We start from the raw sequence: 15,274 nt of genomic DNA on the forward strand, positions 1-15,274 counted from the left end.
TACTAGGTTCTCTTCAGTTTATCTACTAGGTTCTGTTCAGTTTATATACTAGGTTCTCTTCAGTTTATATACTAGGTTCTCTTCAGTTTATTTACTAGGTTCTCTTCAGTTTATATACTAGGTTCTCTTCAGTTTATATACTAGGTTCTCTTCAGTTTATTTACTAGGTTCTCTTCAGTTTATTTACTAGGTTCTCTTCAGTTTATATACTAGGTTCTCTTCAGTTTATATACTAGGTTCTCTTCAGTTTATATACTAGGTTCTCTTCAGTTTATATACTAGGTTCTCTTCAGTTTATATACTAGGTTCTGTTCAGTTCATATACTAGGTTCTCTTCAGTTTATATACTAGGTTCTCTTCAGTTTATATACTAGGTTCTCTTCAGTTTATTAACTAGGTTCTCTTCAGTTTATATACTAGGTTCTCTTCAGTTTATTTACTAGGTTCTCTTCAGTTTATATACTAGGTTCTCTTCAGTTTATATACTAGGTTCTCTTCAGTTTATTAACTAGGTTCTCTTCAGTTTATATACTAGGTTCTCTTCAGTTTATATACTAGGTTCTCTTCAGTTTATATACTAGGTTCTCTTCAGTTTATATACTAGGTTCTCTTCAGTTTATATACTAGGTTCTCTTCAGTTTATTTACTAGGTTCTCTTCAGTTTATTTACTAGGTTCTCTTCAGTTTATATACTAGGTTCTCTTCAGTTTATATACTAGGTTCTCTTCAGTTTATATACTAGGTTCTCTTCAGTTTATATACTAGGTTATCTTCAGTTTATATACTAGGTTCTCTTCAGTTTATATACTAGGTTCTCTTCAGTTTATATACTAGGTTCTCTTCAGTTTATATACTAGGTTCTCTTCAGTTTATATACTAGGTTCTCTTCAGTTTATCTTACTAGGTTCTCTTCAGTTTATATACTAGGTTCTCTTCAGTTTATATACTAGGTTCTCTTCAGTTTATATACTAGGTTCTCTTCAGTTTATATACTAGGTTCTCTTCAGTTTATTTACTAGGTTCTCTTCAGTTTATATACTAGGTTCTCTTCAGTTTATATACTAGGTTCTCTTCAGTTTATTTACTAGGTTCTCTTCAGTTTATATACTAGGTTCTCTTCAGTTTATTTACTAGGTTCTCTTCAGTTTATATACTAGGTTCTCTTCAGTTTATATACTAGGTTCTCTTCAGTTTATTATACTAGGTTCTCTTCAGTTTATATACTAGGTTCTCTTCAGTTTATATACTAGGTTCTCTTCAGTTTATATACTAGGTTCTCTTCAGTTTATATACTAGGTTCTCTTCAGTTTATATACTAGGTTCTCTTCAGGTTCTCTTCAGTTTATTACTAGGTTCTCTTCAGTTTATTTACTAGGTTCTCTTCAGTTTATATACTAGGTTCTCTTCAGTTTATATACTAGGTTCTCTTCAGTTTATTAACTAGGTTCTCTTCAGTTTATATACTAGGTTCTCTTCAGTTTATATACTAGGTTCTCTTCAGTTTATTTACTAGGTTTCTCTTCAGTTTTATATACTAGGTTCTCTTCAGTTTATTATACTAGGTTCTCTTCAGTTTATATACTAGGTTCTCTTCAGTTTATATACTAGGTTCTTCAGTTTTACTAGGTCTCAGTTATATACTAGGTTCTCTTCAGTTTATATACTAGGTTCTCTTCAGTTTATATACTAGGTTCTCTTCAGTTTATATACTAGGTTCTCTTCAGTTTATATACTAGGTTCTCTTCAGTTTATATACTAGGTTCTCTTCAGTTTATATACTAGGTTCTCTTCAGTTTATATACTAGGTTCTCTTCAGTTTATTAACTAGGTTCTCTTCAGTTTATATACTAGGTTCTCTTCAGTTTATTTACTAGGTTCTGTTCAGTTCATATACTAGGTTCTCTTCAGTTTATATACTAGGTTCTCTTCAGTTTATATACTAGGTTCTCTTCAGTTTATTACTAGGTTCTCTTCAGTTTATTTACTAGGTTCTCTTCAGTTTATATACTAGGTTCTCTTCAGTTTATATACTAGGTTCTCTTCAGTTTATATACTAGGTTCTCTTCAGTTTATATACTAGGTTCTCTTCAGTTTATATACTAGGTTCTCTTCAGTTTATATACTAGGTTCTCTTCAGTTTATATACTAGGTTCTCTTCAGTTTATATACTAGGTTCTCTTCAGTTATATACTAGGTTCTCTTCAGTTTATATACTAGGTTCTCTTCAGTTTATATACTAGGTTCTCTTCAGTTTATATACTAGGTTCTCTTCAGTTTATTTACTAGGTTCTCTTCAGTTTATATACTAGGTTCTCTTCAGTTTATATACTAGGTTCTCTTCAGTTAGATACTAGGTTCTCTTCAGTTTATTACTAGGTTCTCTTCAGTTTATATACTAGGTTCTCTTCAGTTTATATACTAGGTTCTCTTCAGTTTATATACTAGGTTCTCTTCAGTTTATTATACTAGGTTCTCTTCAGTTTATTTACTAGGTTCTCTTCAGTTTATATACTAGGTTCTCTTCAGTTTATTTACTAGGTTCTCTTCAGTTTATATACTAGGTTCTCTTCAGTTTTATACTAGGTTCTCTTCAGTTTATTATACTAGGTTCTCTTCAGTTTATATACTAGGTTCTCTTCAGTTTATATACTAGGTTCTCTTCAGTTTATTTACTAGGTTCTCTTCAGTTTATATTACTAGGTTCTCTTCAGTTTATATACTAGGTTCTCTTCAGTTTATTAACTAGGTTCTCTTCAGTTATATACTAGGTTCTCTTCAGTTTATATACTAGGTTCTCTTCAGTTTATATACTAGGTTCTCTTCAGTTTATATACTAGGTTCTCTTCAGTTTATATACTAGGTTCTCTTCAGTTATTTTACTAGGTTCTCTTCAGTTTATATACTAGGTTCTCTTCAGTTTATTATACTAGGTTCTCTTCAGTTTATATACTAGGTTCTCTTCAGTTTATATACTAGGTTCTCTTCAGTTTATTTACTAGGTTCTCTTCAGTTTATTACTAGGTTCTCTTCAGTTTATATACTAGGTTCTCTTCAGTTTATTTACTAGGTTCTCTTCAGTTTATATACTAGGTTCTCTTCAGTTTATATACTAGGTTCTCTTCAGTTTATATACTAGGTTCTCTTCAGTTTATATACTAGGTTCTCTTCAGTTTATATACTAGGTTCTCTTCAGTTATATATATACTGGTTCTCTTCAGTTTATATACTAGGTCTCTTCAGTTTATTTACTAGGTTTCTATCAGTTTATCTACTAGGTCTCTTCAGTTTATCTACTAGGTTCTGCTTCAGTTATCTACCAGGTCTCTCTCAGTTTATATACTAGGTTCTCTTCAGTTTATTACTAGGTTCTCTTCAGTTTATATACTAGGTTCTCTTCAGTTTATATACTAGGTTCTCTTCAGTTTATTTACTAGGTTCTCTTCAGTTTATTTACTAGGTTCTCTTCAGTTTTATATACTAGGTTCTCTTCAGTTTATATACTAGGTTCTTTTCAGTTTATCTACTAGGTTCTGTTTCAGTTATATTACTATGGTTCTCTTCAGTTATACTAGGTTCTCTTCAGTTTATATACTAGGTTCTCTTCAGTTTATATACTAGGTTCTCTTCAGTTTATATACTAGGTTCTCTTCAGTTTATCTACTAGGTTCTCTTCAGTTTATATACTAGGTTCTCTTCAGTTTATATACTAGGTTCTCTTCAGTTTATATACTAGGTTCTCTTCAGTTTATACTAGGTTCTCTTCAGTTTATAACTAGGTCTCTCTTCAGTTTATATACTAGGTTCTCTTCAGTTTATATTACTAGGTTCTCTTCAGTTTATATACTAGGTTCTCTTCAGTTTATATACTAGGTTCTCTTCAGTTTATTATACTAGGTTCTCTTCAGTTTATATTACTAGGTTCTCTTCAGTTTATATACTAGGTTCTCTTCAGTTTATATACTAGGTTCTCTTCAGTTTATATACTAGGTTCTCTTCAGTTTATATACTAGGTTCTCTTCAGTTTATATACTAGGTTCTCTTCAGTTTATATACTAGGTTCTCTTCAGTTTATTTACTAGGTTCTCTTCAGTTTATATACTAGGTTCTCTTCAGTTTATATACTAGGTTCTCTTCAGTTTATTTACTAGGTTCTCTTCAGTTTATATACTAGGTTCTCTTCAGTTTATATACTAGGTTCTCTTCAGTTTATTTACTAGGTTCTCTTCAGTTTATATACTAGGTTCTCTTCAGTTATTTACTAGGTTCTCTTCAGTTTATATACTAGGTTTCTTCAGTTTATACCTAGGTTCTCTTCAGTTTATATACTAGGTTCTCTTCAGTTTATTACTAGGTTCTCTTCAGTTTATATACTAGGTTCTCTTCAGTTTATATACTAGGTTCTCTTCAGTTTATTTACTAGGTTCTCTTCAGTTTATATACTAGGTTCTCTTCAGTTTATATACTAGGTTCTCTTCAGTTTATATACTAGGTTCTCTTCAGTTTATATACTAGGTTCTCTTCAGTTTATTTACTAGGTTCTCTTCCGTTTATATACTAGGTTCTCTTTCAGTTTATATACTAGGTTCTCTTCAGTTTATATACTAGGTTCTCTTCAGTTTATATACTAGGTTCTCTTCAGTTTATTTACTAGGTTCTCTTCAGTTTATTACTAGGTTCTCTTCAGTTTATATACTAGGTTCTCTTCAGTTATTTACTAGGTTCTCTTCAGTTTATATACTAGGTTCTCTTCAGTTTATTTTACTAGGTTCTCTTCAGTTTATATACTAGGTCTCTTCAGTTTATATACTAGGTTCTCTTCAGTTATTTACTAGGTTCTCTTCAGTTTATATTACTAGGTTCTCTTCAGTTTATATACTAGGTTCTCTTCAGTTTATTACTAGGTTCTCTTCAGTTTATATACTAGGTTCTCTTCAGTTTATATACTAGGTTCTCTTCAGTTTATTTACTAGGTTCTCTTCAGTTTATTTACTAGGTTCTCTTCAGTTTATATACTAGGTTCTCTTCAGTTTATTTACTAGGTTCTCTTCAGTTTATATACTAGGTTCTCTTCAGTTTATATACTAGGTTCTCTTCAGTTTATATACTAGGTTCTCTTCAGTTTATTTACTAGGTTCTCTTCAGTTTATATACTAGGTTCTCTTCAGTTTATATACTAGGTTCTCTTCAGTTTATATACTAGGTTCTCTTCAGTTTCTCTCGTCAGTCTGTGTGATGTTTTACCTCATACATTTTATCATCCTGAAGGAACTTGGAGCACCTGTTATTAGTGCACCCTTTCACAAGATGTGTTTGTGGTTTTCTCTCTCCCTCTGTCCCTCTCTCTCTCTGAAGCCTCGATGTAACATGACATGCACTGTTAACATCTGGTCCAGTGCATGCTGGGCTAACACTACTCCCTGTCACATTTGACCGTTTTATTTTCACGTCCTGTTCTGCCGCTTGCTACCATAACAACCACAGGATCCAGATCTGCTAACCCCACTGGCGGTGGTAAGGCCCGGACTTCATCCAATCAGAGTAAAGCATCCAGTTCTTAGTCCCGTCCCTTCCTCCTGTGCAGATCTCTGCATGTCAATCAATTCATTATTTTAGTTTTAGACTCATCATGTCATACCAGCATGCTCCATTCAACTCAAGTGCATGTTTATTATTTTACAGTCTCACAAGTGTTTTGATTGGTAGATTTTATTGTCAATTGTTGATTGTTGTCTATGTTCTCTGAACTGTTTTCATTGTTGTTGTTGTTGTTGTTGTTGTAATCACTGGTTGGTTTTCCCACAGCCCAGTTAGACCCTGGATTCAACCCATCCTGTTTGTCCTGCAACTGTTTCTGAACTGTTTGTATGTCCCTCCCTATCTATCTCATCAAAGCTGAAACCCAATATCTATGTTAGGATAGAACGAGAATGTTATTGGTCCCATTACCTCAAGTGTTGGTTTGACATACTGTGGATTATTCCCCTCCAAATCACCAAGGCACTGTAAACACACAGAGATATGTGCTCAGTTGGTGTGGCGCTAATAAAGCCAAAGTTGTGGGTTCAATTCCCACTGGAATCACATGCACATTATGCACTCACTGTACTGTAAGTGGCTTTAGATAAGTGTCTGCTAAGAGTTGTATATGATTATTTTATTACTACAATAAAAGTGACATATGCCATTAGAAACATTTAAGTAATGAAATATTCCCCCAGAAAGAAGGAGATAGAAAATGAGGGAATTCAGCTTTGAGCCGTGACAGAACCTTCCCAGCATGCCATGAAGAGGTGCGTCGCTCTGCTCACTGTGACCCATCGTGTCTGAAAGGGTGTATCATTTCACTCTCTGCCTGTGACTCCTGTGTGTTGTCCTTCCTGCAGCTGGCAGTCGCTCCAGTTCCCCTGGAAAGCTTCTGGGCCACTCGTCTGGGTACGGGAGGATCAGCAGGCCCCCCGCAACCTCCAGCACCCCTGCAGACAAGAGGAGCAAAGTCCCCCGCAGCCAGGGCTGCAGTAGAGATTCCTCTCCCAGCCGACTGGGACTAGGTAATGGACCTTTACATGTTGTCACCATTTCAGCATTGTGCATGTAAACATAAAATAAATAATGTATTCACTCTATACTAGGAAAAAGAGATTTGTAATTTGCTAGCAACGCACAAAGTAACTAACTGCCTTAATGAACAGTGTATTATACAGTATCATATACACACTGGATACACATACATAACAGACAGCACATGTATGCTGATAAATAGGATACCACACACATGCTGTCGAGGGCCATGTATGTGTCAAAACATGCCGGTGATATGCCCAAAGTCGGCATTGTGCACTCCTATCAATCTAGTCATAACCTTATATACTGTACACCAAGTGTGTCCTTTGAAACTCAGATACACTATCTTGGTTTTCCCGGTCATCAACACGAAACAAGGAAACGGAATAAACACAAAAGATAAGCTTTGAAAGCAAGGAACCCACATAGTACGCTTATGAAGCACCAATGGACCCTTTGAACTCAAAAGGGGGCGGCAGGTAGCCTTACGGTTAAGAGCATTGGGCCAGTAACCGAAAGGTCGCTGGTTCGAATCTCCGAGCTGACTAGGTGAAAAATCTGTCTGTGCCCTTAAGCAAGGCACTCTGGATAAGAGCGTCTGCTAAATGACTAAAATGTAAATACTGAATGGCAAAATACTGAATAACAATATACGGAATAGTAAAATACTGAATATCAAAATGCTGTATGGTAAAATACTGAATAACAAAAAATACTGAATAACAAAATACCGAATGGTAAAATACTGAATAATAAAATACTGAATAATAAAATACTGAATGGTAAAATACTGAATGTGTGAAAGGGGGGTGAACGGTAAGAGCCTGTCTTTCATCTTCTACGGACTGTAACTGTCTCTCAGGGTTAGCAGCTAAGAAGAACTCACTGTTTTGGGAGGGGTCTCTCATCCAAGCATGTCACATCATTGGGGTGGCCCCTCCTCTTTCAGGAAACGTGGATGAGCCTCTGTAGGTCAAACTCTGTCATCAGCAGCCCTGCTTATGTCCTTCCTTCCAGTCAGACTGAGTCACTGGCCCTGTCCTATTGCTTTGATTGATTGGTCTGTGTATTTCATCGACCAAACAGCTCCCCCATCTTAGCTTCTTATCAGTGTTCTGTCTGTCAGTCTGTCAGTCTGTTGTCATCGTCATTCCTGAATGAAGGGAAGGGCGCCTTTTTTACATCAGTAAATTGACAATTACACGTTGCAATGTTTTTAAGTTTGTACTTTTGTGTTCTTCTGAGTCATTTTCAGTTCATATTTTTTGTTATAACTGAATATAATGGTTTGTCTTTAATTTTCTTTGGTGTTTTTACCATATATTTATTTTTATACCCTCTTTTAATTCTTACTTTTTTTCTTTGTTTTTATTTTGTGTATTAACTCTGTATATCTGTTGTAAGCTACAGTCATACCAATCGTCTTTTCATTGACAACCTAATCCTTGTCATGAAATAACAAAAACATTTAAAAACGGACTTGCGCTAACTTAAGTTTCTAAAATTGAACCTGATGTCCAGCAGACTCCAACCCACCACCATGCCCCAGAGTCCTCCTCCCCCTCACCCCCTCTCTTACCCCGGTCCCCATCCCCAGGTCTCACCTCACTAACCCCAAACCTGTGTTCTACTGCCCTACTGACAGCCAGGCTGTGTGGTAAAGCTCTTGTTCCTGGTACTCCTCTCTCCTCCTACCACATGCTAGCGAGGAGCCGTATCCCCCGGCCCAGCATGAGTCAGGGCTGCAGCAGGGACACCTCTAGGGAAAGCAGCCGAGACACCAGCCCTGCTCGGGGCTTCAAGCCTCTTGGTGAGTACCACGACCAACCGGACACCAGGAGGCCTCTTGGTGAGTACCACGACCAACCGGACACCAGGAGGCCTCTTGGTGAGTACCACGACCAACCGGACACCAGGAGGCCTCTTGGTGAGTACCACGACCAACCGGACACCAGGAGGCCTCTTGGTGAGTACCACGACCAACCGGACACCAGGAGGCCTCTTGGTGAGTACCACGACCAACCGGACACCTGGAAGCGTCTTGGTGAGTACCACGACCAACCGGACACCTGGAAGCGTCTTGGTGAGTACCACGACCAACCGGACACCTGGAAGCCTCTTGGTGAGTACCACGACCAACCGGACACCAGGAGGCCTCTTGGTGAGTACCACGACCAACCGGACACCTGGAAGCGTCTTGGTGAGTACCACGACCAACCGGACACCTGGAAGCGTCTTGGTGAGTACCACGACCAACCGGACACCAGGAGGCCTCTTGGTGAGTACCACGACCAACCGGACACCAGGAGGCCTCTTGGTGAGTACCACGACCAACCGGACACCTGGAAGCGTCTTGGTGAGTACCACGACCAACCGGACACCTGGAAGCGTCTTGGTGAGTACCACGACCAACCGGACACCAGGAGGCCTCTTGGTGAGTACCACGACCAACCGGACACCTGGAAGCGTCTTGGTGAGTACCACGACCAACCGGACACCTGGAGGCCTCTTGGTGAGTACCACGACCAACCGGACACCAGGAGGCCTCTTGGTGAGTACCACGACCAACCGGACACCAGGAGGCCTCTTGGTGAGTACCACGACCAACCGGACACCAGGAGGCCTCCTGTAAGCAGCAAGGGCCACTAGTACCCGCTCCTCAGCCACTCAGTCCCCTCCTCTAGACCCCTACTCTCTGTCCCAGCCTCCCTGTACACCCCAGGATGTCTAGATAGAAGATCCCCCTCTAGAACTAAGGGGTATAGACCTCTTCTTTTGCCTGCTCTGATCTACTCTGCATGCACTAACCCTCTCGAAGTTTCTGGAATATAATCACTGCACTGTCTTCTGTCTGTCTTGTTGGGAATTCTCCAAGTCTTATGCTATTTAAGTATTTGTGTGCCTTTGTATGTGTAATATAATGACCAGCAAAATGGAAAGATCACGAAAATCTCTGGATGTTCTAGGATTCTGTTTTTGGTCCAATGAAAAATGATTTGGCACATCTCATAATAAATGTAAATCAAGAGGCAGAAAAACAAGGTAGTGACTACAGTAAACAGTGTACTGTATGTGTCATCGTATTCAATGTCCATAGCTGACCTGCTTCTCAGCTCTCTCCTGTGCTGCTGCCATATCACAGAAAATGACACAACTTTGTCACTGCTTTGTCATGGGGGGCAACAAAAAAAGGACAAAAGAGGGACAAAGTGGGATACATGAGGGATACCCGCCCCTCCTAAACAGACTGTTGTAGATGTGGTTGGTTGCTCATAATCATAGTGGATTAATGCAGCCAGGCACTGAGCCTGAGTCAACTACAGAGGACGGTACCTGTAGCGTTCGTGTCACTAACGCCCCGGGTGTCATCCACCCCTCCTGTCCCTTACAGCCTCCCGACGTACTTCCCGCTCTACCAGCGCCCTATCCACGGCTGACCCCCACGGCCAGTCAGGTGACCTGCATGCCCCACCCCCTCCTATCCACATTTAGCGATTATGCCAGCATGAGTCCATACATGTTGCTGTGAGGGCTGTGCCCACACTGCCACAGGAGGCAATATTTTGTTCAAACTTTTGAGGAGGAAATCTGTAAGCGTGCTGCTTTGTCATATTATGTGCTTCAATATGATGTTTTGTGATTTTCTTTTAAAAAGCTTGTGTTACTGTGTAATCAAAAGGCCTGTCCCCATCTGTATGATTTTCTCCTTGTTAGTGACTTTTTGGACATTGTATGATGTATTTGTACTTCAGTGTATTGAGTATCTCATATAAGAGTTATTTATTTCCCCGTTTGCTAGTGTCAGTTTCTTTTCTCTTCATTTCAAGTTAGCACTAATTATTCTCTGGTGATTTCTGTTGGTGTCATCTTTATTTCACCATTCATTTTATACATATTACTCAAGCTTTCTGGTGTTTTAGTTTCAAGCTTTCTGGTGTTTTAGTTTCAAGCTTTTTGGTGTATGGTCTGTAAACCCCATCATATTGCCTTTTGTCTCCCTAGAGCAAGATCCCATTGACTTTCTCTTGTGTTACTCCACTCACCCCCTTTCCTCCCCCCCCAGATCAGTTTGGTTTGATTCACCAGGACCGTATCTCTGCCTCAGTAAATGCCATGAGAGTCCTCAACACTGGCACTGAGGTGGAGGCTGCTGTGGCTGATGCACTGGTAAGTCACCAATCAACTTTTACCAGCTGCCAGTTCTGAAGATATCACTATAGTTTGTCTTAGTCAGTCCCTCATTAAGGCATGCTAGTTACTAGCTGAGGACTTGATGTGGAAACCATATGCATTTTAAGTCAGTGTTTAGATATTTACTGTGGGCCCTCCTAAAAACAAATGAATCCCAGGTTGTTTTTCCTTTGTCAGAAAAGACTGCATTGAGTAGTAAAATGTAATGAGATGAAATGAAGCCTGTGTTTGTGTATGGCAATCAGAATGTCAGTATATATTTCAATAAGAAAGACTTTGGCTGCAAGAAAGTCAACATTGTTACCATGTAGATAAAAACATGTCTTATCTTATTGCCAAGCAGGACTGCAGTCATGATATTTTCCCTCTAAAATATCCCTCTTTCTCTTTCCTGCTTGGTTGCCTGTAACTTCAGCTATTAGGAGACTCCAGAAATAAGGTAGTTGTCCAATTTGTGTACCGTTTGTTTATTCATTCTATTCACTAATCAACAAAAATTCAAAGTATCATCACTAAATGTTGCTATTTGGCCAAAAGCAATTGCTGGCAGATTTTAGTTTATTATTCAATAAAATATTATTAACAATAAGCATTCTTATAACATAATTTAATCATCTCTCTGCATGTTCATATCAATTATGAAAAATCAAGAGTTGGAACAGATTGCATGGCTACCTCATTCATTGTGAATGGCATCGTAGCGTAGCCCATTAAATCCTACTTCCTGGTTGAGTTTGAGTGACCAAGTGACCACAGTTCTAGCCTGCCTGTCCCACTTCTCTCCTGGTCCTATGAACAATGACCTCACCATTACACGTCCCTTCCCATTCTCTCCGAACAGAGGAAGCCTATGAGGCGGCGGTATGAGTCTCCGGGTATCTATTCTGACGACGATGCTAACAGCGATGCGTCCAGCGCATGCTCGGAGCGCTCGTACGGGTCCAGGAACGGAGGTATGTGTTACTGAGTTAGTAAGAACATGGAACTAGCAACATAAGGGTAGTGGGTTCGAGTCCTGCTAGATTCACACAGACTAAAATGTATACACTTGGATAAATAATCTTCTGAATGGTGTATATATTATTATTATTATCTAGGTATCCCTCACTACCTGCGTCAAACGGAGGATGTGGCGGAGGTGCTAAACCACTGTGCCAGCTCCAACTGGTCAGAGAGGAAGGAGGGGCTGCTGGGTCTGCAGAACCTACTCAAGAACCAAAGAATACTCAGGTGGGTCCGGGGCCAGGGGGTTGGGCCTTTTGGAAGTCATGTCATTGTATGTGTCCTCCTGCTGTAACTATGCTGATCTGCTCCTACCTCCGTCATGTATACTTCACTAAGTCTTTTTGGATGGCATTGGAGATAGTAGAAGTGATGTTGTTTACAATGTTCTGCCAGCCGTGGATAGGGTTTGAAGTAGTCTTGATTCTTTTTCATATATAATGATCATTTCCTTTTTGAAATTGTTCAACTTTTAAAGAGGACATCCTGTCAAGGAGAGTTCAGCAGGGTATTTATTTTCATAGCTTTCCTTAATTGAGGGAGAAATGACTGGTCACGAGGACCCTGCAGCTATAAAGCCGCCCGTCAGGTGGTAAAGTGGAGTGAGACAAGGCATTTTGTCTGCCTGTTCTCCCTGTGAGGCTAGCAGCATTGTCTCCTGAAGGAGCTGCTTTCAATCAAGCCTCTCTGACATCTATTAGTGATGTATGCCTGCTCTCCCTGTGAGGCTAGCAGCATTGTCTCCTGAAGGAGCTGCTTTCAATCAAGCCTCTCTGACATCTATTAGTGATGTATGCCTGCTCTCCCTGTGAGGCTAGCAGCATTGTCTCCTGAAGGAGCTGCTTTCAATCAAGCCTCTCTGACATCTATTAGTGATGTATGCCTGCTCTCCCTGTGAGGCTAGCAGCATTGTCTCCTGAAGGAGCTGCTTTCAATCAAGCCTCTCTGACATCTATTATTGATGTCTGCCTGTTCTCCCTGTGAGGCCAGCAGCATTGTCTCCTGAAGGAGCTGCTTTAAATCAAGCCTCTCTGACATCTATTAGTGATGTCTGCCTGTTCTCCCTGTGAGGCCAGCAGCATTGTCTCCTGAAGGAGCTGCTTTAAATCAAGCCTCTCTGACATCTATTATTGATGTCTGCCTGTTCTCCCTGTGAGGCCAGCAGCATTGTCTCCTGAAGGAGCTGCTTTAAATCAAGCCTCTCTGACATCTATTAGTGATGTCTGCCTGTTCTCCCTGTGAGGCCAGCAGCATTGTCTCCTGAAGGAGCTGCTTTAAATCAAGCCTCTCTGACATCTATTATTGATGTCTGCCTGTTCTCCCTGTGAGGCCAGCAGCATTGTCTCCTGAAGGAGCTGCTTTAAATCAAGCCTCTCTGACATCTATTATTGATGTCTGCCTGTTCTCCCTGTGAGGCCAGCAGCATTGTCTCCTGAAGGAGCTGCTTTAAATCAAGCCTCTCTGACATCTATTAGTGATGTCTGCCTGTTCTCCCTGTGAGGCCAGCAGCATTGTCTCCTGAAGGAGCTGCTTTAAATCAAGCCTCTCTGACATCTATTAGTGATGTCTGCCTGTGTTTACTAATGTCTGCCGGTGGATGCTGTTTGTGTGTTGCAGCCGAGTGGAGCTGAAGAGACTATGTGAGATCTTCAGCAGGATGTTTGCAGATCCACACAGCAAGGTAGGTTCACCTGTGTTGTTTGAAAGTTTCATATCAATACATTGATACACTCACTCATAACTTTTACTTTTGACATTAAAAAACCCATTGCTTTGCAGTGATTTGTCTGAAAACTAATTGAGTGTTTTGTTGCATGGTCTGCTTTGGTGTGGATTTTAACAACAGAGAGTAAGTGTGTGTTTTTATTCTTTCAATATTCTACTGTACAGACACCTGTTGCCTGTGTTGTTACTTTTATAAAGGTGCTATGTTGTCAGGTGTTGATGGTAGCTTTGTGTTTGTGTGTGTGTGTGTGTGTGTGTGTGTGTGTGTGTGTGTGTGTGTGTGTGTGTGTCCCTCAGGTGTTTAGTATGTTTCTGGAGACTCTGTTGGACTTTATCTTGGTGCACAGAGAAGACCTGCAGGACTGGCTGTTCGTCCTGCTCACCCAGCTACTGAAGAAGATGGGAGCTGACCTGCTGGGGTCTGTCCAGGCCAAGGTCCAGAAGGCTCTGGACATCACCAGGTATGGACCTCTAAATCCCCCCTCCGATAACATCTCTAACCATTTTCTCACTATGCCGACCCAAACCACACTGTGCTTGCTTGGATTTTGTCTTTTTACACTCCTTTTCAACATTGTTCAAGCACTTGGGGGTTTCTCATGAAACCAGTTTTAAAATGTCTATAGCAAAATGAGTTACAAAACCATGATCAACTATCATTCTGCGGACTAAGATGTCTAGTTTTTGGGAAAGTATCTCATTTTAAATACATTTTACATTTTCGCCTGAATTTTATACATTCTCACACCAAATTCAGATTCAGTTAGGACATCTACTTTGTGGATGACACAAGTCATTTTTCCAACAATTGTTTACAGACAGATTATTTCACTTATAATTCACTGTATCACAATTCCAGTGGGTCAGAAGTTTACATACATTAAGTTGACTGTGCCTTTAAACAGCTTGGAAAATTCCAGAAAATGATGTCATGGCCTTAGAAGCTTCTTATAGGCTAATTGACATAATTTGAGTCAATTTGAGGTGTACCTGTGGATGTATTTCAAGGCCTACCTTCAAACTCATGGTAAAACGAGTCCTATATTGACATAACCTGAAAGCCCGTTCAGCAAGGAAGAAGCCACTGCTCCAAAACCGCCATAAAAAAGCCAGACTACGGTTTGCAACTGCACATGGGGACAAAGATCGTACTTTTTGGAGAAATGTCCTCTGGTCTAACGAAACAAAAATAGAACTGTTTGGCCATAATGACCATCGTTATGTTTGGAGGAAAAAGGGGCAGGCTTGCATGCCGTAGAACACCATCCCAACCGTGAAGCGCGGGGGTGGCAGCATCATGTTGTGGGGGTGCTTTGCTGCAGGAGAGACTGGTGCACTTCACAAAATAGATGGTCTCATGAGGGAGGAAAATTATGTGGATATATTGAAGCAACATCTCAAGACTAGAGGTCGACTGATTATGATTTTTCAACGCCGATACCGATTATTGGAGGACCAAAAATAGCCGATACCAATTAATCAGCTGATTTATATATGTATATTTGTAATGAAGACAATTACAACAATACTGAATGAACACTTTTATTTTAACTTCATATAATACATAAATAAAATCAATTTAGTCTCAAATAAATAATGAAACATGTTCAATTTGGTTTAAATAATGCAAAAACACAGTGTTGGAGAAGAAAGTAAAAGTGCAATATGTGCCATGTAAAAAAGCTAACGTTTATGTTCCTTGCTCAGAACATGAGAACATATAAAAACTGATGGTTCCTTTTAACATGAGTCTTCAATATTCCCAGTTAAGAAGTTTTATGTTTTAGTTATTATA

At 39.6% G+C, this 15,274-nt stretch overlaps 1 protein-coding gene across 19 annotated transcripts in view; it reads left to right on the forward strand.

Moving 5' to 3' along the window:
- LOC115155619 (CLIP-associating protein 1-B) overlaps window positions 1-15,274 on the forward strand; it is a 138,202-nt gene that overhangs the window by 99,769 nt on the left and 23,159 nt on the right. For 4 of the 19 annotated variants that reach the window (XM_029702402.1, XM_029702412.1, XM_029702409.1 and 1 more), the window contains 11 exons: window positions 5,482-5,538; window positions 6,384-6,548; window positions 8,267-8,371; window positions 9,953-10,015; window positions 10,625-10,728; window positions 11,168-11,191; window positions 11,594-11,705; window positions 11,850-11,982; window positions 13,372-13,435; window positions 13,601-13,603; window positions 13,777-13,940. In XM_029702402.1, the coding sequence (XP_029558262.1) occupies window positions 5,482-5,538; window positions 6,384-6,548; window positions 8,267-8,371; window positions 9,953-10,015; window positions 10,625-10,728; window positions 11,168-11,191; window positions 11,594-11,705; window positions 11,850-11,982; window positions 13,372-13,435; window positions 13,601-13,603; window positions 13,777-13,940 (994 nt within the window). The remainder of the gene's footprint in view (window positions 1-5,481; window positions 5,539-6,383; window positions 6,549-8,266; window positions 8,372-9,952; window positions 10,016-10,624; window positions 10,729-11,167; window positions 11,192-11,593; window positions 11,706-11,849; window positions 11,983-13,371; window positions 13,436-13,600; window positions 13,604-13,776; window positions 13,941-15,274) is intronic. The other 15 variants (XM_029702406.1, XM_029702408.1, XM_029702421.1 and 12 more) reach the window with 8 other exon arrangements.

This window comes from Salmo trutta, chromosome 20 (assembly GCF_901001165.1).
Source record: "Salmo trutta chromosome 20, fSalTru1.1, whole genome shotgun sequence".
NCBI classification, from domain to species: domain Eukaryota; kingdom Metazoa; phylum Chordata; class Actinopteri; order Salmoniformes; family Salmonidae; genus Salmo; species Salmo trutta.